The 25,459-nt window shown below is 37.1% G+C and overlaps 2 protein-coding genes across 3 annotated transcripts in view; one reads left to right on the top strand and one right to left on the bottom strand.

Moving 5' to 3' along the window:
- LOC137288127 (protein C-mannosyl-transferase DPY19L3-like) overlaps positions 1–344 on the bottom strand; it is a 30,123-nt gene extending 29,779 nt beyond the window's left edge. The window contains exon 1 of the mRNA XM_067820533.1: positions 207–344. The gene's annotated coding sequence lies outside the window, so the exon portion shown is untranslated. The remainder of the gene's footprint in view (positions 1–206) is intronic.
- Positions 345–1,933: 1,589 nt separating this feature from the next.
- LOC137288125 (coiled-coil domain-containing protein 81-like) lies at positions 1,934–25,441 on the top strand. 2 transcript variants are annotated; one of them, XM_067820529.1, is made up of 15 exons: positions 1,962–2,147; positions 2,296–2,357; positions 2,652–2,808; positions 4,087–4,343; positions 9,096–9,175; positions 9,922–9,939; positions 10,824–11,203; positions 16,682–16,853; positions 17,289–17,580; positions 18,150–18,257; positions 18,896–18,979; positions 20,638–20,723; positions 21,131–21,209; positions 23,727–23,947; positions 24,263–25,441. In XM_067820529.1, exons 1-15 carry the CDS (start codon positions 2,066–2,068, stop codon positions 24,525–24,527), a joined length of 2,343 nt encoding a protein of 780 aa, XP_067676630.1. In that variant the 5' UTR covers positions 1,962–2,065; the 3' UTR covers positions 24,528–25,441. The 2 variants fall into 2 exon arrangements, with proteins under 2 accessions (XP_067676631.1, XP_067676630.1); XM_067820530.1 differs by lacking the exon at positions 9,922–9,939 and having other exon boundaries at positions 1,934–2,147.
- The last annotated feature ends 18 nt before the right edge of the window (positions 25,442–25,459 follow it).

The following is a 25,459-nucleotide window of genomic DNA, read 5'->3' as shown; positions in this document are numbered from 1 at the left end:
GATATGATAATAGCTAAGTGATAAAAGCCAAGGTGGTGAAAAATTCTAGTGGTGCATGACTTTTAGATGTAATAAGTACCTGCCCAATATTGACGTAAGACTTATAATCCTTAAAGCATGAAACTTCAAAATAGTTTCAGTGTTCGGTCACTGGATGCAAATACAATACAGGCTCATGCAAAATGAGTACACTATGGTGTACTTACATAGCTGTACACAGTTGTCAGTGATGAAAGATGACTGAAAGGTGTTACAGCGATGATCTTTAGCTTCTCAGCGTCGTCCACATCATCAGCAACCCCAGACTCAAATCATCCGCGACGGAGCATAATGAGTTATCTCCCTTTGTGGAATCAATCGGGACAGTTCGGTATATCTCGGGAAACACGTTTTGTTTGCCGATCTTCGCTTTTATGCCAACATATTGCCAGTGATACATAATCGTTCCTTATAGTGTTATCAAAGCCAGACCATTAATTTCTCACACTCTTTTTGAATAGCAAATCGAACTATTCCATGCTGATATCTCGATTTCATATAATTATTTACCAAGAGTGAATTATGAGTGAGTGAATGAGTCTAGACTTAGGTCGTCTCCAGCAATATACTCCAGTAGTATCAGGGTGGACAGAAATGGGCTTCACGCATTGTTCAGATGTGAGGAATCGAACCCGGGCGAATGCTTTAACCACTTGGCTGCTCACCACTCCTTTGCCAAGAAGGGGTACTTAACGCATGACGCTCAAGGAAACAGAAAACCCATGACATATTAATTTTAAGGATATTTTTGTACTTTTGTCTCAATCATTTACTCTTGCATTACAAATAGGTTGTATGTCTCGTATACATTAACTATCGATATTGGTTATATAGGTGTGTGGGAAAATACATGGTCACAAACATAAACAAAATGAAAACTGCTCCTCTGTGTTCGAAAAGTTTATGATACAGCATTAAGCAGGTGTTGTTCCTTGTAAAAGTGTAAGAAACAATTTAGGCATCGTGTGTACATGGTTTTACCTCGCCCAGTAACAGTACCATGCAATTACTGTCAGGTTCCTGTGAGGTGTAATATAGGTTCGTGTAGTATGTAATGTTTATGTTCAATACGGCTACTGCATATTTCTTGTCGAGATTTTGAAACAGTGAATACCATTGTCATTCAACATGCACGGTATCTTGCGTCCATGCTCCACATTTGATTATTATTATCAAGGATGTATGTTGTTGCCCGGCCCGGCCCGACTTTTAGACCATCCCACATTTGTGCGTACAAGAGCTACATCTCTAGCTGCGTCGCGTAAAAATACTTGGTATATACATTCGAAGTACAAAAGTATTATATCCTAGAGGAATTAATGAAGCTATAATAAATAAACTGTATGCCAGGTGATGAGGGTGGCGATATTATCTTCTTCAAATAAAGACTGCCTTTGTGAGTTATGATATATGTTAAGCTTCATATACAGATTATCGTCAGGGTACCACGTCGTTTAAAACATTTTCTCGAAAATATTCTGTGTTATAATGCTAGAATATAACTTCCTTAACAGCCAAAAAAAATAATTCTCCTGGCAGTCTGAAGCACTCCAGTTAATTCTACTTATTTATACATTCATTTCAGGTATTCGGGTGTTTTACAAGTTGTCTGCGAGAGTCAAATAGATGCATGTGAAACATACATGGCTGGTAGAAAAAGGATAACATTTTCAAAATAGTGTTGTCATGAACGAAATCAGGTTACAGTTCATGATTAAATGGCTAATAACATAGTAATTGTGGTTGGCTTTGTCTATATATGACAGTTTTTGCAAAAAATATGATAGGCATTCCGATTTCCACAAGTTCAATGCCAGCGATGCACTAATCTTAGGTACGGAACTACGAATTTGTTGGATAGCTTTATATGTGACGTCACACCGGAAGACCAATCAGACACGCTCTCCCCTGGCAACGTTGATAGTAACTGGATCCAAGGCGTACCACCATAATGTTCTCAGCTTCTCTCTTTGTAAATAATTAAACATGCCATAGAAAGTAACGGAAACTTTCTGAGACTTTCAACATGACTGAAGCAATGCAGGGATTACTGGCAGATGCCAAAAAAGGCAGATATTCCAGCATTCGTGACAGTTTGTCTGAAGATGGTGAGTCTACAAGTATATTTTAATTCAACATGACTATAAATGCCTAAAATGGAGCACTTGCTAAGGTCAAATTACAATAACTTTTTTCTTGTTGTACATATGGTTTACTGAATGGAATTAGTACCGTTTCTGTTTGCATTAATTTCAGATGTTGCCAGTGTTTGGGAAAATGTGTCAACATTCCTTGATAAGCAGATGTCACAACAAAAGGTATTCCAAATATTATTGTGAAAAATAAATACACATGATGGAACCCAATTTAAGAGATGTTATGGGGTCGTGTAAAACACTCGTATTGTGGTTTATAATTCCCATGGTTGAATTACGTGTGTAAGTTCTTTGTAAGGATAGATGCAAAGATTTTAAACCTTACAGTCAAACTATAATATGATCTTAGAAAATTGTAAAGTTTTCCAAAGACCAATGGCCATTAGATCTATGGATGTCATTAGCACCATATAGCATCAATCTAACACAAAGTATCTGAACTGTGTTATTTTTCAGGGTGTACAGTTACCTGTTCTGGGGACATTCACATTTTCTCAGAAGAAATTAGACATTGGAAATAACAAGTTTGTGCTGATTCAACGACCAGTATTCAATATCTCTGAGAAATTTGCCCAAACTCATGGACTACAGTTCACAAAGTATCATGTACCAGGTATGTATTTTAACTGAATGTCATCATAAGTTATATTTTGAGCCATGAGTATTTTCAGATGCAAACTGTAGCATCTGATAATCTTCAATGTCTTGTGAATAAATACTTAATAAGTTTCCAATTCAATATCAGAACAAAAGTATTGCTAATGAAAGGTCAGCCGCAAATATATTCTAGAGAGATTTTTAAGAGTAATGTGTTTTCATATGTGAATAGCTGGATTAGTATAAGTAATGGATTGCTCAAAGGAGGTGTAGAATAGAATAGAATAGTGGAATATGTATGCAAAGACAAAATTAATGCACCAAAACAAATGGTAAGCATATCAATATTTCTTTATGCAAATTAATAGCTCTTGATTCAGCATTATCATGATAATTGAGAGAGGTTTTGTCAGGTGAATTTTCTTCCCCATACTCACAGTTTTGTGTATTTATTGTCCCTTAGTTTTTGTTGATTGTTTCTAAAATATTTACAGATATTTGTGAGGGACAGATATGGCTGTGTTAAAGAGGTCATGTCTTTGTTTTGTATCAATGGTGTATTCAGCTCATTCATTCATTTGCAGTCTTAAACATTATGATGAAAAGGTGGATCAAAACAAATTGATGTTTTTGTATGAGAAAACATCCATGAATATTGTCTGTAATAAGGCCACAGTTTATCCTGTTTAATTATATTTTGCCTTCCTCTTCTTGGTGTTACTATCCATAAATATCCATAACATAGATTATGATAAATCAATATTCAATAATTTTCTGTGTTTTCATGATACAAAATTCTTTGGGGATGAAAAAGTTCCATAATTATACAATAATGACTTCCATGACTTGTTCTTGTCCAGTTCGACTCACATACCTTGACCATTCCATTGTTTTTCTTAGATTGGCTTAGATTGGCAGGGATTATGTGGAAATCTTAACTAGCTTTCCCTTCACACGAATTGGGAATTTTTTTCTTTTTTTTGTAAATTGGGAATATTTTTTAAAGTTTCTCAAATGCCATAGTGTTAAAGCCTCTTCTCATGTATGTGTGTTGCTGTCAGTGAAATACAAATCACCTCTGTATAGATAAAGTTGACATCCATAAATTCACTTTTTTGTGCATGACTTCGCAATGACCTTCAAATACCTGATGAAACAGCATGAACTGGGAAATGTTTAATTCCAATTTTGGAATTTTAAAAGTCTTTGGACCCAGATATCAGCATCTAAATAAATGCCTTGACTTTGAAATCTTTACAGTAATTGGTAATGAATCTGCTTCATCTCCAAACAGGTCAGATACCAGTTGTGCCTCTCAATTTTGCTGCTCTATCATTTGAAACTCCATTTGATCGTGACACTGTGGAAAGTTGTGTCAAGGAAATCCTTAATGCTGTGTCCCGAGCTGTTGGTGCCAGGAGAAATGTTGAACTTACATTTACTGGAATAGGAAGATTGTCTATTCGTGAAAACAGAGTGAAGATGAAATTTTTCAAGGAGTTCGTTCGGCACATGGATGGATCAGGGAAGCTTGTAGATGCCCTGCAAAATGTAAGATATGGTTTTCATATTCCTATTCATTTTTCTTTAAAATGTATTTTCAAAAGAAAATACCTATATATTTCAAGTTCTTTATTTTCTTTCACTTGCAGCAGAAAAGGTTTTCATCGTGTCTCTACATTGTTTGCAAATCAATCAGGTATTTGGCCATTAACATTTGTATACAAATTCTTAGGCTATGTGTTACTTGGTAAGTTAGGCGCAAGTTAGTGTTAGCATTAGCTGGAACATGTAAAGCATACATTTATAATTGTATGACAAAGGAAATAACTGATCACTTAATATTACCTGAATGCGATGTTGTTTTTGAAGAAGATCATTTGAATAGGTTTGACCATGCCTTGGCTAACAAAACAATCAGTGTGTTGGCTGAATGACTGTATGAAAGTGCTTGATTCCAAATTGATATGAAGGAAAGCCCAACATCTTGACAGGCTTCCCCATACTAGTATATACATTTCAGTCACTAGCACATGCAGAATGGGTAAGTCGTACCTTAACTTTACGTCTCATTATTGTAGACCTACTGTAGTAGAAAAAAGAAAAATACTCAGCTTACATTAGTTGCTAGTAGGTCCTTAAAGTTAAATAGTGTATATGCTGATAATGCTGTAGGAATTGCCCCTTGCCACAAAGGTGGAGGGCATTTGATTGGATGCAGTTTGTCTGTTCTCTGTCCACTCAATCTCAGGAGGATTCATTGGAATTTGTCTTATTTGCTATGATCAGAAAAGCATGTCTTCTTCATGCAGTATTAACAATGAACTATGAGAACTAGTGAAACATGGCTAACACTAGTCCTCTAGACCAGTCTTTAAGCTGAAGTATTTCTGAGGCTGCTAATATATTATATGTGGTTCAAGTTCAGTTTGTTTCATTACAGTTTGTTGTGAGCCATGTTTACTTAGTACCACATATGTGATAACTTACCTGATGTAGGTCCTTTTTTAAAAAGAAGCATATGAAAATAAGTAGAGTATCATATGTTCATCTGACGTGTACATTGTCTGAAGCAGTGATACAATGTTATGATGGAAAGAAGAAGGAGAGGATTTACTGGTCAAACATAAAACACTTCATCCATGCTCTTGTGACAAAGAAAGGCAACAGACATCTACATCTATTAACACTTTTTCATTGCAAAGACATTGTCTCTGACATGCCTCATATCTTAAAACAATAACAGCAGCAGTATATTTAGTGTATATCAATTTTGTTGCTGCCTATAGATGAATGACACGTGTCTACTGGAATGTGTTGATTATTAGCTTCCGGTTACTTTGTTGTTTGTCATAAGAAAGGAGCTAGCAGACACATTTACCTTACCTGATAAGGACTTTGAAGGGCATTTAGAAGAGAAATACATAAGAATGAAGATTTTCATGGATATCAACTTCTTTTTTATGAGAACACAACGTTTCGGGGTTAATGCTGATGAAGGAGTAAGCATTAACTCTGAAACATTGTATTCTCATAATAAAGAAGTTGATATCCATAAAAATCTTCATGCTTACCTGATAAGGAGTTGTACAACAAGATCACATGACCATTTTACATAATTTAGTGAACAGCTCATCCTCACAGTTGTAACGTGATGGCTAAAATGTCATTTTATATATGGTAGAGAAGTTTCTGTTAATTCTGTATGGACAAGGTGAGCTACAGGACTTTGGCATTTCTATCTATTTATTTCTTTTTGCCTCAGAAGTAATATTTTCTATTGCTTGATTTATGCATGGACAATATTAAAGGTTATAGTTATTTTATTTGTTTTTAACGTAGGTAGTCATGGTCATTTTATAGTAGATGAATGTGATGGATCAAGTCACCAATTACTTTCTTTCAGTAGGCAGAAAGTAGGCAGTTATTTGTTACAATTTTCAAACAATCGAAGAGCTGGTGAACTTGTGTACTTTTCATCTTTCTTGAAATGTGAGTATTTTCACTCACTCATATGCAGAAATCCTGTTTGAATTTGGATGTTTGATTGTAGATTTATTTTAAGAACAAATACAATAGGTTAATACAGCAAGTATGCTTGTTAGATAGGCTGCATTGATGTTCATGAATCTAGAGGATATCTGGGCATTTGTTATGATAGTGACTCAATGACTGTATATATACTATAGCAAACAGACAGAGGATCATGACAAGTAGTTGTTTTGGGCTGTTGTTAGGAGACTGCCATTGTTGAAACGTTTTTTGAATTAGAATGCAAGCCATAACACCTGGAACATTGCACTTGGATCATGCAATTCCTCCAGACTTGTGTATCAGGGTTTAGTCTTGATCTTGTCACTTTAATCAGAGATTCATTGTCCACTGTAATGGGTTAGTTAATGAGTTAGTACTCTACTCTTGTATTAAATGCAGTAATTGTGATCCTGGTAGAGACATATTTGTCTAAGTCTGCAATTTGCAGACTTTGGAACATGTTTTACAGACACAAATGATAAATGACTGGCCCTGCACAAGGTGTTTAGGGTCAACAACACAAACCAGGGGACTGATTAATGAGACACCAGACTTTTTGAAATCAGACCCAAACCACCAGATCACAGTTCACGTGCACTGAGCCCCAAGTAACTGACAAGTCCATTAGAAATTGTTGGCTGCCATGTATTGTACCACCAATACCAAATCAACACAATCTAGCAAGGTGCCAATTGTGTTTATATCTTTTATGATAACACTTATACCCACTGACTCCAGCAGTACACAGCAATGGTCGGCCATGAGGTCTGTATTTTCCCTCACTGAGCAGGACTGGGACATGGCTGAAAGATGTGTACCTCAAAAGGCTACCAGCTGTGCTAGCTGCACCAGGTAGTACAAGAGGGGTGGACAATACTCTCTCAAACTGTCACTGGGACATTGTTCTGCACAAATGTTTCAGCAAACGATGCATGGTGGATTATTAACCAAGTCACCTCAAATCTTCCTGCTTTTACTACATGCTCATGTTCTCGTTCTTGTTTGCTACTTAAGTACAATACACCACCTACATTTTCTGTTCATTGTCATGTTACACCTCATCCTTCCATTTTCCTATCCAACCATTTCCGCCACTAAATACATACCACTTTGTAATGTATTTTCCGTAATTATCGCTTGTTTAAAAGGAAGAAGATAAGGAGTACCAGTGTTGCTCACTTATGATATTGCCATCAGTCAGTGCAGCCATACTTTGAGATGAACTTGCAACTATCTGAACATTATGTTAACAAACATGTTGTGAATGTCATGGCCATGGAATAGTCATCCCCCAGCTAAATTATTTTTCTTATCATATTTCATTTATACCGTCATTATGATTTAGTGCTTTTTCATAAGACTGCTATCTTAAACCAACCCAATTTTAAAACAACAGTTATTATACAGGTGATTTTGTGAAAAACAAACTGGAATATTTTTGGAAAAGCTAACACTTCAAATATGCCTTTGTTTAGAATAAAAAAGAACGTTTTCAAAGGCTAGTTAACATACTGTAATTGATATGTGAAAAACAAATATCAACACACAATGGTTGCTAAGTGTTAATCTTAGTAAGGGTCAAACTGACCTACACTCCTGTTAATTGTTTACCTCGCATATAGTTTTGTAATATAATTTTGGATAATACATTGAGTACTTTTAGTTTTTGAATTGTCTCATTACATCAGGATCTTAGATGAATTTGCCACCAAGTTTTGCTTTTCAGAATATTGAGACTATTTCAAATCTTAGTTTGAAGACATTTTTGAAAAGCTATCTTGTGTACTACACCCAGTAAGGACTCTACATTGTGGTTGGATGCTGTATCCAAGCAAGTGTTAGAACCCCTGGTGTTCTCACACACAGATTTGTATATTTATATTTTCTATATTTTTATACATGCATGTCTTAAGAAGACACACTCTGTTAAAACTCAAGTGATGTGTTCTGTCTTTGTAATCAGTTATTAATGTATCACAAAGTTTGTGTCACAAGTTGATATTGTGAAAATGAGAATTACAGAATGCTCATTAAATGGCATATCTAACCTTCATCAATACTACTGCTGAGACACATGTTACCATGCAAACCCCACAAAAAAAAAAATTTTCTTAGTTGTCCTTATTTTGTGTTGGTCACCCAACACATTGCTATACAATGTCTGTAGTGATATATAATATACTTCCCCTTTATCTTCTCCACCGCTGAAGGTAATTAATTCTGACATTATCACCTAACTGAACATACACATTGATTCAATCCGTTTTGAGGTGTTTCCCCTGCTTTAGAGTTTATATTCTGTATAGTCCTAAAGCTTTCAAGAATCAAAGGATATATGTTTTTCAAAATAATTCAACTGTTCAGGCCTAAAGGTAGTTGATGAAGAGTTTGAAGTTTTGATGTATGTTTTGGGGAACAATTGTATGTGTTTTAATCTTTGATGTATTGATGCAATCATCATGAATTCATGTCATCATTTCTATTTTTTTTATGAGGTAAGTTTACACTTCCTTGGTAAGTAAACACATGTAAAATGTTTAAGAACAGATCTGAAGTCCTCCAGTTGAATTTTAATGCAGAGTTATGGAATCTTACCGTTTGAGCATGTTGAGGGGCATATTAGGAAGAGGTCACCTGACCTGTTATGGAAATATTTGTTAATATTCAGAATTCGAAATAAAATGGGTTATTCCTTCTTAGCTAAGAGAAATAAAGAGATATTTTTCTTGTTAAACTGCTGGTAAGGAAATATACTGTTGTATGTTGCAGCGCCCGGGCACTGTGGATTCAGTCATATCGGAACGATGTTTCTCTCGACCACCCACCAGCAACACACTTGTCCTTCCAAAGTAAGTTGTGTAACCATGGTGATGAGTTTGCGGTGGACTTGTGACACTAATCAACATATATTCCTAACAAGGTCAGCCTTGGACGTAGCAAACTCAAAATTCAAAAAGTTACTTTACTAATTCCACATTCTGCATCTTCTACAGAAAATAATTATGATGTATCATGGATATGCTCCTAACTGACTGGCGTTACACAACAATAATTCAGCAGTGATGAAGCATTCTGAAAACATAAAGCATACTTTTAAAATATGAATCATTTCGTTTTGAAAAATATAGAAAATAATTGTTTCATGCAGGGAAATGAGAAACATTTCTAAGGAAATATCTGTGCAAGGTAACAACCTTCGTCTAAAAGTATGTTTTCTCATGATTTAAAAAATGATAACAAATTAATAATCTGTTATGAAATGTCCAAAGGTTACTTTCAGCAGTGATTGCCTAGGGTAGACTGGTCTTAGTATTTAACTAATTAACTGCATGTCTTTTCTGGCTTAGGATAAACATGGAGTTATTAACTTTCTCATCAGTTTTGGGGTACAAGATATCTGACATGTCTGAGAGTGTGGAATGTCTAATACTGACAGGAATATATAACTGGATATAATACTGGATTCTCTAAAATAACCATGGTGACAAACATATACAGGCTGACACTGGCAGTATATACCGGCCTATTGTATATATGCTTATACTGCACATGTATACAAGCACCGTGTGGTGAATGTGTGATCCTCTGGTTTCAGTGGAGCTGGTAATAACAGGTACTATTGAATGTGGCATGCACTCAGCCTTCACTACTAGCCTTGCTTCAGTGTGCTGTCTCTCTGTCTGTCTGTCTGCCCCACTGTGGGCGTGGTGGTCACACTTCTAACCACAAGAATACATAGCTGTACACAAAATTGATTGGGTATGGTTTGATGCCACTTTTAGCAATATTCCAGCAACATCATGGTGGTGGACAACAGAAATGGGCTTCACACATTGTGCCCATGTGGGAAATCGAACCCGAGTCTTCAGCGTGATGTTCCAATGCTTTAACCATTAGGCTACCCCACCGACCCTGTACACGAAAACAAAATCATCTTTTATCTCCCATCGATCACATAAATCTGGAATGCATGCTTGAAATGCATTTTTTTAAATACTTCTACAGCTACATGTTCCTGTGCATCTTACATTACAGCACATATATACACCATTCTTAACCCTTGTTGTTGTTTCTATATATGGGTCATATGGTGTTTGTAATAATGTATATGAATATATACATTTTAACATGGTAGCATGTTATATTTTGTTTATTTCAGTTAAAATCTGAATCATCTGTCTTGCGTTTCTTGTGATACCCTTACATTATTATTTTGAGACTGACTGGTATTTTTGGTTAAAGATTTTTATTCTCTTCCTATCTTTCTATTCTGTGTGATCTATTCAGTCTATATTTTCATGTGTCTTTAGATGTTTGTTTCATTTTGCCTTATGAATTCCACTACCCATTGGCATTATGTATCTGATATTTTGGGGAAAAGTGCTAAATTATGTACTATCAGTTCTTAAGGACATAATAGTAGAATGTGGAAACCATGAGAAACCATGTGATATGGTGAATAACACAATAAAGCATTTTCTAAAACATTTTCTATAGAATCACAGCATCGAACAGCAATGCCTTGATAGCAGGATGTCTTGAACCAGTAGCAGAGACTGAAGAGGTTGGCGCAGATAATCAAGGAGATGGCCCTGGACTGATTGGGGACCCCCTAGACCAGGCCCCAGACCCCTTTTCTGCTGAGGAGGGAGGGGATATTCCTGCTGATGTTTTGGCAGCAGCTGTAGCAGAAGACCAGGCCATGGAGATCCAAGCTGCAGAGAACCAGGCCCAGCTTCACCCTGTAGCCATGGAAGAACACACTGTTGGAGACATCCACACTGCTGCCGCCATCGACAACATCCTTAATGAGGGTGATGAACAGCCTGCAGGCAACACTATGACTAATGCTGAACTAGGACCAGACACTTCTGATGGTAAGTGTTGAGTCATTGTCAGATATTTCGTAGGCATCAGATACTTTTGTCTCTCAGACTTAGTTGGGGGATATGTTGGACATGTTGTCTTTGGTCCTGTAGTCTAGTGAACAGAGTTTTCTCCCTTGCTGATGGCAGAATGCCGTGTAGGGTTGAGTCCCCTTCCCCCTAATCATGATTCTTGATTTGTCTGCACCATGCTGATGGATTTCTCCAAATGCTACAGGACTAAAGATTGTGTGACATCTGGTTTGTCTCCCACATCTTAAACTGACATGCTCTTAATGTAACTGATAAAAAAATCCTGCAGAGGAACAGTCATGCAGTCACTCAAAACGTAAGATTTTGTTTATGGCCATAATGAACTTTTTAGGTATTGTATGTGGTAACTCACTTGTATACATAAGTCAAATAATCTGAAGCCTTAATTTTGTGTAAAACTGTATTATGGGTCTTTAGAGAAAAAGTTAGCTTTGCTTGTCTAAATGAACGGTGGAGCAGATTGTCACATGTCCAAGTTCTTGGATGCAGCTCATGTGGTCCACAACTTTTTTGATAAAATTGATCAGTTATATTTGAAAAGAAAATCTAGAAATATATTTTGAAGTACTAAATGATTTTGCAAAACTCTGGTACTAAGCATGAGTGCCTATCTGGGTGTGTGTGTTTAATGTGCAGGTTATGGATTTTTAGCCTCAAAATACTGGTCAGAAGGTTTTAGAAGAGATTCAGATCTCTCCTATGTTCATATGGTGTCCTGAAAAAGTTAAGTAGGCAGAAGACAAAAAGAGAAAAATGAGAGATTTGAAGAATAAGTGAACAAACACTGCTTTTCATTGATTTTAGTTTGTTCACATTTCATATTTAATTTGGACTCAAACAAAGTGTTAAGAGGTAGTCTGTCAAAACAGGTTTTCCACAAATGATGTTTGACTACCAAGGCAACAAAATACCACTGTGAGATTACAATGGTTATCTATCTTGTTATTCTGTGTTGTCAGTGGCAGGAAGCTTGTTGTCAGTGTTTAGATCACAAGACACATCATTCATTGCCCATCTTGCTGATCAATACAAAATGCTGGAAATATCCCACAAGCTGCTTGTATCAATACATAACTTTTTGCAAAATACACAATGCCTGTCAACCATGGGAAGCATCACAAATTACTCATGTCTGTGGGCAAACAAAGAATATGATTTAGACGACCAAGTTACAGTTGTCAGACTTCCATATTTGTGAAAACCTTGGTGGCTTAACGGGTTAGTCACTGACTTTGTGCAGAGGATTTTTTGCCTTACTCTGTAAGTGTGGGTCTAAACCTGGGATGGAGCTGAACATCAAGAATGTACTAGACTTTGTACTTTAGTTAAAAAGTGTATTCTCAAATATACCCTTTGTTAAATGTACATTATCTCTGATATTTGTTCACATAATTTCATTGATCTGATTACATAATTATCAGTATTATGTAAATCAGTCCATACGTTCACACCTTTAAGATACGGCAATGACAGGTATTTTCACCTGATCTAAACTAGTCCTAAACATTACATAATGGACAATAGTAATGAGGAGACTGTATTATGTCATGCTGTTGTTGCCATCTCATGAATAACTGATTGCTGTATTCAGAGTGAGAAGATATTGATAAGAAAGTATGACATAATAAATACAGTAGAAGCGTGTTACCTATATGTTGCCCTCCATCACCACATGACTGCCACTTTACGTCGATCGATTAACGACTCTGGCACTACCTATCTCAGACAGGATAGTAGGAAACGGTGAAGCAGAGCAGTGGCATCAACAATCACTAACCACTTGAGGTATTGGTGTTTTTTTTGTGATCAATGATTCATGCATGTCTTCCTCGGCATTCAATGAGAACATACTGCTAATTAAATATTAATGTATTTTGTACGAGAACATAACGAGATTACTGCTGTTGTCATAGTATCTGCTATGTTTGTTGGCATCATGTGTGACAGATGATAGCTAGCTGAGGAAACGAAGCGACCAGTTACTTTCTGTTTTGTTAATGTTAAATAGATATGGCTTTCAACATAACAAGTAAGTACTGTTAATTACTGGTTTTCTTTGGTTAGATATCTTTTGTGTGTAAGATGGGAGGGTCTAATGTCATGTTAGAATTTTGAAATTCCTCCCATTATTTTTTGGATATGAAGCAAGAGTTTTCACTTGGGTTAAATAGTCTTAGTGTTATGATTTAAATTGAGAGAGCCACACATAGGCAAATAAAGAGTATCATACAATATTTTGTAGATGACAATCATGATTGCCTATGAACCGATTTTAAAGCAGAATGATTGAACACTGAATTATTTTTGAAAAATGTTTTACCCCTACTCCAGAATGGTTGGTTAGTGACTACAGTTCCCAAATATGATGACCTGTGATTGTTTATGTTTGATTCTACAGCTTCTGAATCCTACAACCCCCCTGTGTGTTTCACAGTAGAGGTTTGACAAAGAAGTGTTGATATTCATGTTTAGTTGTGAACGGTTATCATGATGCCACCTATTGCCCAGTTGTTATTTTGGTGTTACAAACTGTAGTGCCATTAAAACCTGCTAATACAATGTATTCTCTCTTGATGTATCGGTTGCTGATTACCAACAGTCTTTGCTGACTTTATTCAGTCACTAGTACCAGTACATAGTAAAAATGTTTTGAGTTAATGATAACAAACTACAAGTCTTGTCATGAATTTGATTCACAAATTGTTCTTAATCCTTTCCTAGAGAAAAGGGAAATGAACACAAGTTTAAGTTTAGTTTAACATCCTTAGAACCCAGATTAGCAATACAGCATTGGTGGACACCCTGAGAGCCAAGGTTAAGAGTTAAGTGTTGATTGACACCCTGAGAACCCAATGTGATAGTTAACTGTTGATGGACACCCTGAGAATCTGGCTTAACATTTAAGTGTTGTTGGACACCCAGAGAATCTGTCTTAACATTTAAGTGTTATGGACACCCAGAGGACCAAGATTAACAGTATAAGTGTTGATGGACACCCTGAGAACCCAATGTGATAGTTAAATGTTGATGCACACCCAGAGGACCAAGATTAAATGTTTAATGTCAGCAGACACACTGAGAACCAAGATTAGCAGTTTAAGTGTTGGTGGACACCCTTAGAACCCAATGTGATTCTTAAATGTTGATGTACACCCTGAGAACCAAGATTAACAGTTTAAATGTTGATGTTCACCCTAAGAATCCAGATTGAAAGTGAAGTGTTGGTGGACACCCTGAGAATGGCAGTGTTGATGGACAACTAATGACCCAGTGTAACAATTAAGTATTGGTGGACACCATGAGAACCTACTTTAATGGTTAATTTTAGTGAGACACCCTGAAAACCCAGATTAACAGTTCCATATTGGGAACCCAGTTAGGTCAGGGTTGAGATAACAAGATCTGACATTTGATAAAAAATCCATATTCCAGCATAACTGACATGTAGGTAAGGCTTGACAAGATCAATGTGTTGGATGCGCTGTTTCTAAGCAATGTTGAGTTTATATTGATTTTGATGTAGCTACAAAACAAAATGGACACATTAAAGATAGTGGTTCCATACAGTTTATTAATTGTGTAGTTCAATATGATTTTACTAGTTTGTTGTTCTTAAAGCTGTATCTTTGCAGTAGAGCATCATGAAGAGACATAAGATGTTTTTAAAGCTGGGTGAGCAAATTGGTTAGTGGAAAAAGGTGGAACAGGAATTAATGGCCTAAACTGGCAACATATTTGTGTGGTAAATGAAACCTTTGGAAAATGAAGAAATTCTATTTAGTTGATGTGCCAGGTTTTGTTTGAGTAAATCTCAGGTTGTGTTTTGTATAAAAAATCAACCTGTGTTATGAATTATATTAGCCCAATTAGCTACTTACGAAAGTTAAATAACTGCAAATGTTCTTGTGCTTCTGGAATGTCATTAAAGGAACAATTGCAGAAAATATGTTAAATATCAATACTTAGGACTCAAAATGAATTGTTTATGAAAGTCTTCGATAGGAAGTTAACGTTTGGAAGAGCATGAATGTATGACACATTTTATGGATGCAACTTCTTGTTGGAAAAAGTCTTCTATTTAAGTTGTTTATTGTTAAAACATGGTGATTGATTTTCTCTCATTTGATGGATATTGGTTAAAAACGGCAACTATAGGTTGTTGTTGCTTTGATCTTGTCACACAGCTTTCCCTAGCAACATGGTTGATGTTAGTTGTGAGTGAAGACAGTTACCTGCCATGTGGGAGTGTTGACATAATGGCCTGCCATGACATGCTTCATCAACTCTCTTCACATCTCTCTTGGATGCCAGAACCTGATGGCAACAAATCAATGGTGTCTTCAATAACCCAGTGTGTGTACTGGGACACACGTTGTCACATACACATTGTTGAAATATTCTGAATAAGTGATGGTTCATATTCTTCTGTGGGAGTCAGAACATACAATAGTAATTAGTATGTACACTGTATTGCAATCATTACAGTCCTTAGGTCGTTTTGCAAGTTTAGATATATTCTATTTTACATTGGTAGTTATAATATATGTGAAAGAAATGTCAATTTATAATAAGTTTTCCTGCACAGGTTGTGAAAAATATTGGATTTTATTGTCAAGGGCATACTAAGCACAGTGATTAGCTATAAACAGATTCTCAGGGAAGAAGTATTAAAGGTTTCATTACACAGAGATAAAAGAACACCAGATTGTGGTATTATGGTGTACACATGTATTGATGGATGATGATTGGTGTGTTCAGGCTGAAAGATAGCACACCTTTTGTTGCAGTAATATAATAGACTAAATCCTTTCTTATTAGAACACACTAAAATGACAAAGGATGTATCTTCACATATCTGAGCTGGCACCTTAACTATTATGGAGTTTGGAAATGTACATCAGTCTGATGTTATTTATGACTTGTGATTTCATGACAATAGACTTACAATTTTCCATATGAATGCTTGATGAAATCCATTTCCAATTCAGAACTTGTATGCAACAACTTGGAAATGGAAAATCATTTTTTGAATTCAGTATGTCATTAGGCTGTACCTTCGCTATGGACCAGGAACCCATTGTGTTCAAACAGTGAGAGTCCATTAGGAGACAGTACTTAGAATATGGATTTCTATCCTGAGCTTACTACTTTGTTAGGATGAAATACAATTGTTTAGGTAGAAAATTGAATATGCAAATGTATGATGAACAATGAAATCAGAACATAACCCACTCTACTTTGTCTGCTGTGGATCAGTGTGGTTTGAATGAATGATGTCATCCATTAATCATAGTGTGTGCTTGATGGGAACTTTATGCAGTATGTAATCTGTTCAGCCAAACTTCACATGTTAGATATCATAATGATTTCAACATTTCATGATATTGCTAGTTTGGTATGCTAAAATATCATCTTTAACACTCTTTTTTATTACAGCACCCCAAAAACCTTTAGGTCCGGTACGATCAGCATCACGTATGACAATGCCGCTTCCCAAGGCAAGTGGAATGTGTCTACTAGATGATCTACAAATAGGGTCGGCTAGACCTTCCCAACCGCCAACACCACCAAACCTCACCAAGTCCTCGCCTGCTCCACTACAGGATGTGTAAGTAGAATTGGTACAATCCATGACATGATATCTTAGTAATAAGATATCTTTCACTGATCTTTTCAGTTACCTAGTAGTGCTGAAGCAAAATGGTTTTCAGAAAGAAAAAGATGTTTCTCATTTTAAACATAGCAGGTGAGTATCAGGGGTATATAGTTGCACCAACTGCCGAGGATATTTTGTTTAACAAGTTACTTGAAAACGTTTTGGTTGGATTGTTTTCCAGTTTGCGGTGAGGTGAGGTGCGGTGCTAATTTTGATTATGATATCCTTATAGTTTAAAAAAATTCCCCATGATTGAGTTTTTGATTGGTTTATCACTAGGATTCCTGTACCCTGATCTAAATTCCATTACACTGGACACTAGTTGAAATACTGTTCAAAGTGCACTTAAAGTGAATTCACTCACTCACTCTTTCCCCAACACTTCAGGTTTGTGCCTCAGCCTCCAGTGGTTGACAAGCCAATGTCTGCAGGGCAGTTAGCTCCCCTGGAGAGAGGGGTCACTTTTGACCAGACTGCCATGGACCGTGCACGCCAACACAGTGCAAGTTGTGGCCATCCCCATGCTGGACAGGAGCTGTGTTATTTGTGTCATCAGCGGGCTCGACGCAACATCCCTGTATCATTTGTGGAGGAGCGTCGACGTCGGGAGGTGGAGGAGGACAGATTGTTGCAGCAGTACCAGGCCATGAAGGACGCAGAACAAACCATTGCAGAACATGTCAGTATAACTAGAGTTCAGTTTCATCCCCTGGAAATCCAGGGTAAGAACAGAGCCCCCTTTCACAAAGCTTTTGTAGCACTACGCATATCTAAAGTCATTGTTGCGACATTATTAAGGATGTATGATTGCTACAAGAAAGATTTTGAGATCTTATGCTTACAAGAGCTTTGTGAAACAGGGCCCTGGTTCCCACTTACCTGTGTTGGTCACAAATGGTAACTGTGAGGTGGTCAGACTCTGAGACTTGGTTGATTGCGTATCATCACACCACTACAGTTAAGGATCATTCCTCATAGGTATCTGTCACTAGATTGTCTGGTCTACTTATTGCTGTTATGTATCTGAAGTGTTGAATGTGGCATTAAACCCCCAAAAACAAACAAGATAAAAAAAATTGTCAAGGCATCTTTGTCATAACCTAGTGTTAAAAATCAAAGGTCTAGGGATGTTTTGGGCCAGTTTTGACTAATGAATCTAGCCTCTTTGTACAGTTTCTGTTTCAGACTTTATGATGGCTGTTGAGTGCCCTGAAACTGTTTCTTTTCATGTTTAGCATCTTATTTCAGGAGAACAACTTGTCCAAGAGACAGGACCTTCAGAAAATGGCTGCCTTCAATCTTGGAGTAGCAGATGCTACTATTCAAAAGAAAAAGGCCAGAGACACAGATTTCCATGTAAGTGTCCCTCATCATCTTCTGTGTGGAACTAAAGAAATGATTACAATGAAACTTGGAAATAAACTCATCCAGTAAGTGTGGCTGTTGTGAGTAAGTTCAGACACAGTGTTATATGCACCACTGGGTAAAGTGAATGTTCTGATGACAGCATTCCACATTAGAATTGATTGTGAGAAGGAATTGAATATATCATATATTCAGGCTTAATGATATGGTTTTACTGTGTGTAATTGTACCCTGAGTGGATCAATTGTTGCTTGTCATCATTAAAATTGTATAGACTGACTTGTGAAGATCTAGGTAAAAACTGATCTTCAGTATCACGTGCTTGTTGAAAGAGGCAACTAACAGCATCAGGTGGTCAGGCATGCTGACTTGCTTGATATATGCCATTGTATCATTGGTGTGTTGCTAGATGCTCATGCTGTTGATCACTGGATTGTCTGGTTCAGACTTGATTATTTACACCCTGTTGCCATATAGCTGGAATATTGCTGAGTGCGATGTGAAACAACAAACAGGCCAACCAAAAAGAGACACTAAGCAGGAGTAATGCAGCAATAAAGCAAAAATCAGAAAAAAATGTGTTACTTGTGGTATTTTCCTGTCAGTTAAACGATTAATTCCATCCACAGAGATCCTACATATTCCAACGAAGACCTCTCACGCCACCTCGGTTCCCCAAGCAGCAGGAGTACTTCAAAGATTTGGCCTCACAGGTAACAGAACTTAGTGTTCACAGGCCTCATGGCCAGTATACATTCAAAAGAAATCGACTACTGTTGTTTTGAACTGGTTCAGCTGCATTCTACCAAGGTTTCTGTGATGGTAGAGGATGTTTTCCGAGTTTAAACACAATGGTTAACACAGAAATTGCATTTTTTCAAAATAACTTTTGAAAAGAGGGCATGATGATTCATGATCAGTGAGGAACTGACAGGTTATATTGAAACAGTTTTTGATTTGCTATCACAAAAGGCAAAATGGTCAAATTGTTATGCAGTCTGTTTAAGCTTATGATGCTGGGATGAAGTAGCTGAAATATTTGCATGATTGTACATTGAGGTAGAATGAGCACATATTCACATATTTCCTAGTGGTATTGAAAGTTGCCGGTGGCTTATGCCGACAGGGTCTGAAAATTCCTGCTGAACCAGTTTTTATATGGAGAGAAAGTAATCAGTATTTATAACAAAATACTGTCCATAAATGTGTTGCAGGGTGTGCTGTGTGTTGTTTGTTGTTTGAGAATATGTCCATTAGACCTACATTAAATACAATTATTGATTCGATGCCATGCTGAGGCAATCAGAAGGTTACAGTCATATAGTTGATAATCACAGCTATCGAACGATACTGGCCAGCTGCTTTGCATGTTATTCATACGAAGCTTATAAAACGGAGGTATTTTCCACTATTGTGTCATGTTAGCGAGTGGAAAGCATCTTATAACAGAAAATGGGTGTCTATATGTACTATTTAAGATATCTTTTTATGATAATTTTCTGATTACGTAAATATGACAAAATAAAAGAAAAGGCATGGGGCTGTTATGTCACAATTGGAAAAAAACATTGCCATATTTCTCCATACCCTTAACCACTGGATTAGATGTTTGACTTTTATTTTGCATTTTATTTGTTCCCGAAAAGAACCCTGTCAGTGTATGCTGTTCCTTTTTACCACTGGAAGCCATTTTTTTCACTACAATGATTTCCACTGGCTATGGCTATAAATAGATAACAGGGCGTGGCAGTGTGCGACTGTCTGTATCAGCCAATCATATAGCATGGCTTGATCTGCATATGCGCAGTGTGCTAAAGTCGATATCTAAATGTGCCAAGATGTTGTTTTTAACTGCAATTATATTAAATTTACCGATAAAAGGCAACTCAATGCAATGAAAAATTTACTAGCAGCAGCTACCGACGGCAGTTGAAAATACCGGATCATGCCAATTTATATCAGTCAAAAACTGGTATATACTGGAGAACAGGAACACTGCACATCCATATTCTAATGAAACAGACCAGAGGAGTATACATGCATGTACAAGGATAAGCATCAAATATGCATTGTTCTACCTCCTTGGATAGAACCTTTGGGGAAGTCAGTGTTTAGATAAAGAAACACTAATACCATAAGTGTTCTGTGGTTGAAAGTGCTATTCTGTTGTTGGGTTGCCCCTGCATAAATAATGCCCCCAGTACAGATGTACTGTGGTGCCTGTGTTGTACTGTGGAAACACATGGCCAAGTGCTCTTTTGGATCAGCCAATCATTGTAAGGAAAGTTCTGATTATAACCTTACCAAGATTCTAGATTCAATAGCATACTATCCCAAGAATCAAAGTGACAAGGGAGACAACATGTTCCAGGTTGATATGAAGGAACAGGCCAAACAGAAGCGTAATGGAGATGAGGCTTTCTTTGAGAGACTGGAACAAGTGCAGCTGGCAGAAGAGTAAGTACCAAAATATGTCCCAAAATTTCAGCAGTACTTTCACTGTTTGATCATTGCTGTCATGCTTTCATAAACATTTCAGTCATTTTGTGGGTAGCTGGGGTAGCATGGTGGTTAAAGCGATGGCTCATCATGCAGAAGACCCTGATGAAGACCATTTCTGGTGTCAGCCGCCATGATATTGGTGTAAAACGATGCTCATTCACTCACTCACTTCAATCACCTGAGAGAATTTCTTGATGCCGGTCACATCATTGTAATGTGTACTGTAAAGTGTGCACAGCATTCATGTGTACATGATGTGTTGTATTGTGAAGACTACAGTGGATACAGTGTTTATGTGCTATTTTGTAATGTGCAGGGTGAAGTGTATACAGTTTTCATGTATGTGTTCAATGATGTTGCAGTTTGGCAGCACAGAGGGAGCAGTACTTGAAAGACAAATATGATCAGACTGATGTCTACAAGAAGGCTCTCGAGGCACAGGTACCGTGACATGCTGCATAATGTCACCATTGTTCTATATATCAGTCTCCTGTCTCTGCCTTGGTCTCTGACAAAAACCTGGCACCTAGTGTCCAGAATGTCTGCCTCACACCTGTGGAGGATCCATGACAAAATAATATGAAATCTGTATGCACCAAATTTGTGTCAGACTCGTAAGGGAATTACTGGTATTAACTGTGAAGTCCAGTCTCAACCCTTTAGGAACTTAGGTGGAATTCTGAGGCTCTATTATAGTGACACCAGTTGCTGTTACAAATTATGTAGCTTCTATTATCCTCCTTTTTACTTGCATTTGCTTCAATAAAATGGTGACACCCTATCAAAATCTTATCAGTAATCAAGAATAATATTGCAATAATACAGGTTTAATTCATCAAGTGCATCAGATCAATTGAGTAGTTTACCAACTCTACCAAAATCTGTATGCTACATGTGTCAATTTCACTGAAATGTTTAACTGCACTAATACTCAACAGGCGAGCCAAGACATCATTTATAAGTTCCAGCCTAGTTTAGCAAATGTAGAAACAGAACTTTTATTGTCACTTCCTTTCCTTGTCTGGGTAAGATGGCCTGATTGTTGTTGTGCATTGCTTATATCTATTTGCCTGTTTGTGTGCTGCTAGATACACCTTCGGGACAGATTCCGCAAACCTGATGGTCTTCTCCGCTCACCTGAGTATCCTACATCACGCTGTCCACTCTTCACTCCTGACCTCACTTACTCTCACCTCACTGTTCCCCGGCCTTATGTGCTGCGCCCATTTGCAGAGAAAAATACAGCCATTGAAAGTGCCTCTCCACTCACACTGCCTAGGGTACTTTCATGGGAACAGGATGTTAATCCTACTTGCGTATACTTAACTTCAACCATTATTTGTTATCTTCCCTGTGTGTATTTAATTGCTATCACATACAGTCAAACCCCGTTGTGTCGGGTCCAAGGGGAAAGTTCGACTTATCCGACTGTTCGACACATCCGTCAGCACTGAAAAGACCAAGAACCATCACGACCCCGGTGCTTAATACATCGTTAGTAGGATACACATACGAACAATATATCTTTGCAATAGACGTTTACGGCAGTATTGATCTTTAAATTACAACATAAACAAATGTAAATCAATTCAATCACTTTATTCGTCATGGCAAATAAATATGCATACAAAAAGATAAGAACAAGAATAATTTAACAAACTCACAAGCGATCCCATTTAGTTGACAGCACTAATTCATTTTCAGTCGGTATAAAAGTTGTACAAATGAAATAATAATGTACATACGTGTACATGTGGGGAATTTATTGCTTAAAAAATCCGAAATTACAGTCTGTTTGGCGTTCGGGCATGGCATCACATCCCCCCGGGTCCTTCGCTGAATTGCTCTGCCATGTTACTAACCGTATTGGTTAAAAAAACTTGATCCTACACCTTAAATACGAAACCAAAAACAAAACATCAATTTAGATTATCCAACTCCGTTTTCCTCCCTTCTCATTTTGTATTTCCAAGGAAATCACATGACCGCTAACATAGACTGTCACATGACAACAACATGCGCCATTGTTTGTTTAGAGATATCCTGTCGGTCCGTGATCAACGTGTCACTGGTAACAACTTAATTATGGTTAACTGTTTGAGTAAAGTTCAGTTGGTAAGTGTGCTGACAATGTGTGTATAAATGCGTAGTTAAACATGTCACTTTATTGTTGAGTCCGTTAATCGTTACTTTTGATCTTTAGGTAGCACGTTTATGAGGATGACTTTCGATTGCGCGACTGAAGTTTTCAGTTGCAACAACCAGCTTTGACAGTTCGAGACAAAAGGGTAAATTTGCACTTGTTAGAGCCTTTGGGGACCCTAAAATGAGTTCGACACAACTGGGAATTCGACACATCTAGTTCGACACATCAGGGTAAAAATAATGATAAATATAAGGAAATCGGCAGGGACCTAGATGTCAGTTCGACACATCCGAGAATTCGTCTCAACCGAGTTCGAGACAATGGGGTTCGACTGTACCTGGTATTCTTTATAAATGATTTTCCCTCATTATTCCATGTTCAAGTTCATTATTCAACAGAACTTTTTATGTCTTGCTTCTGAGACAAAATTGAATTTTCCTTAATTTTTAAACTGAGGTATGACATTTTAAATCAGGTGTTTGGACATTTACTTCAAACATAAGAAAGAGTTTTGTTTTGTTCATATTTGGCTGTTTTTGATAACATTAAGGTGTTTGAAGTTAAGTATGCTAGGCCTAAAGCACTTTCTCTTTAAACTATTTCTAATCTTTCAGTGTTTTTTGTTCATTTAACTTCTAAAGTGTGTCATTTTCTTCTACTGTTTCTTGCCTTTTCTTCATGATATAATCTTTCTAGTCAGCCTATCTCTACTCTTATCTTTATCTCAGCCAGTGACTGCAATTTGCTTGTCAAAAATATTGTACTGAAATACCTTTGTATGCTTTACACACTTATCTTGCTTCATATTGCAGCTTCGTTTCAAGCCTGTCCCAATTCCCAGCTGTGAGCCAGACTCAGAGGTGTTTGGCAAGAATGACATGAACAATGAGAAGATGGCAGAGAGACGCCGACGGGCACACAACCTATTCCGAGAACAGCAGGATTTTGTGGCTCAGAAGAAGCGAGACATCATCTTGAAACGTTTGTCGGAGCAGAAGGAAGAGGAGGAGACTCTTAGTCGGACCAGGAAGGAGTGAGTGATTTATATGATTACGTGTAACAAATTTAGCTTGTCCTGACAAAATGTTCATTTCCCGTTTTCCTATTCTCAATATATCATTTTGGAGACTGGTCATGTGATGGTAAGCGGGGTGGGGTGTGGATGAAATTATTACTGTCATAATGCTTGAATAAAATAATCATGTTGATTAAGAAAGTCCCTCCTGACAGTATGGTATCAATTATTAGCAATAACATTATCATGAGAAATTCAACATAAGTCTTTTTCATAGTCCGCAAGATTCCCAAGGTGTTGACAGGTATAACGTTCTTTTCCTCCTTTTAACAGACTGCTCGACGACAGGGCCAACCGTCACCACATGCGCTTTATGTCTCGCCGCCGACTGGAAGAAGATTGGTCTAAATCTGCTGACATGAAACGGGGAAGGGAATTGGAGGATAGGCTTCGATCACTTAGTCCAGGGATACTGGTGCATGAGCAGTGTGACAAGTACCACCGCTGTCGTCAGTGTCTGCGCCAACTTCGCAACTGTGGCGAGTCAAACATCTGGAGCGAGTCACGATACATTCCTGGATCAAGACTCATGGTTTAAACATGGCCAATGGAATGGTTATCCCTAGTCTTTGTCTAGGTCTTGATAACTTTCGTAGCATCTATCGATTACACCACTTCTGAAGGTCATAAGAATATTTTGTTTTATATCTATTGGCATTGTTTTAGTAGGTCTGAAAGAAATGTTTTTTTGTTTTTTTTGTATATTGGTATTACAACAATGTGATTTGTAAATGACATTGAATGGTATATAGTTTAATGCAGTGATCCTGTACGAAGATCTAATCATATGGTACCTTGTCCAGTGGTGTTAATTGTTAGATGTTTTCGTTGTTCAAGGCCTGTGAACAGGTTGTGATATATATACTAGTTTATGATGCCTTGATGTTGTTGTTTGTAAAAGGGCAGAAACACTTTTATCTGCCTATGAAACAAACCATCTGTGATAACAGTATTATTTATAATCATATTGCATTCATGAGCCTGTCCTGTGTTCTATGTAGCTATTTTAGATAACATTTTAACATTTTGTACATGTTGTAATACTTCTACATTTATTTGCTGTGATACATTTTATGTACATACATGATCAGTTACACTTCTAAGTAAACTGGATATCCGTTGGTTCGTATTTTTAATTTTTGTATAAGTTTTTATGTGAAGGATGGATTCTTGTCCAGTCCAAGCTTAATTGTTCTTAATAACCCCCATAAAAGAGGTTGAGACAAACATCGGTAATCCAATCACGATACTGCTGATCTCTGTATGCAGCGTTCATGCATATTTAGTTGTTGACCATAAGCACTTGTTTCGGTATGTGAATTTCTCACTGTGTTACCTGTGAAGGCTTGAGATAACATCATGGTTAATCAGATTGTTAATGTCTGGCATGATTGTTGGAGGGTTTCTTCATTGAACATTGCTGCCAACAATAAATCATGTATTGTACTTAAATATGTGTGCGTTTTGTAT

This window comes from Haliotis asinina, chromosome 6 (assembly GCF_037392515.1).
Source record: "Haliotis asinina isolate JCU_RB_2024 chromosome 6, JCU_Hal_asi_v2, whole genome shotgun sequence".
Lineage (NCBI taxonomy): Eukaryota > Metazoa > Mollusca > Gastropoda > Lepetellida > Haliotidae > Haliotis > Haliotis asinina.
Note: the sequence above shows the minus strand (reverse complement) of the source record. Positions and strands in the feature narration are given on the sequence as shown.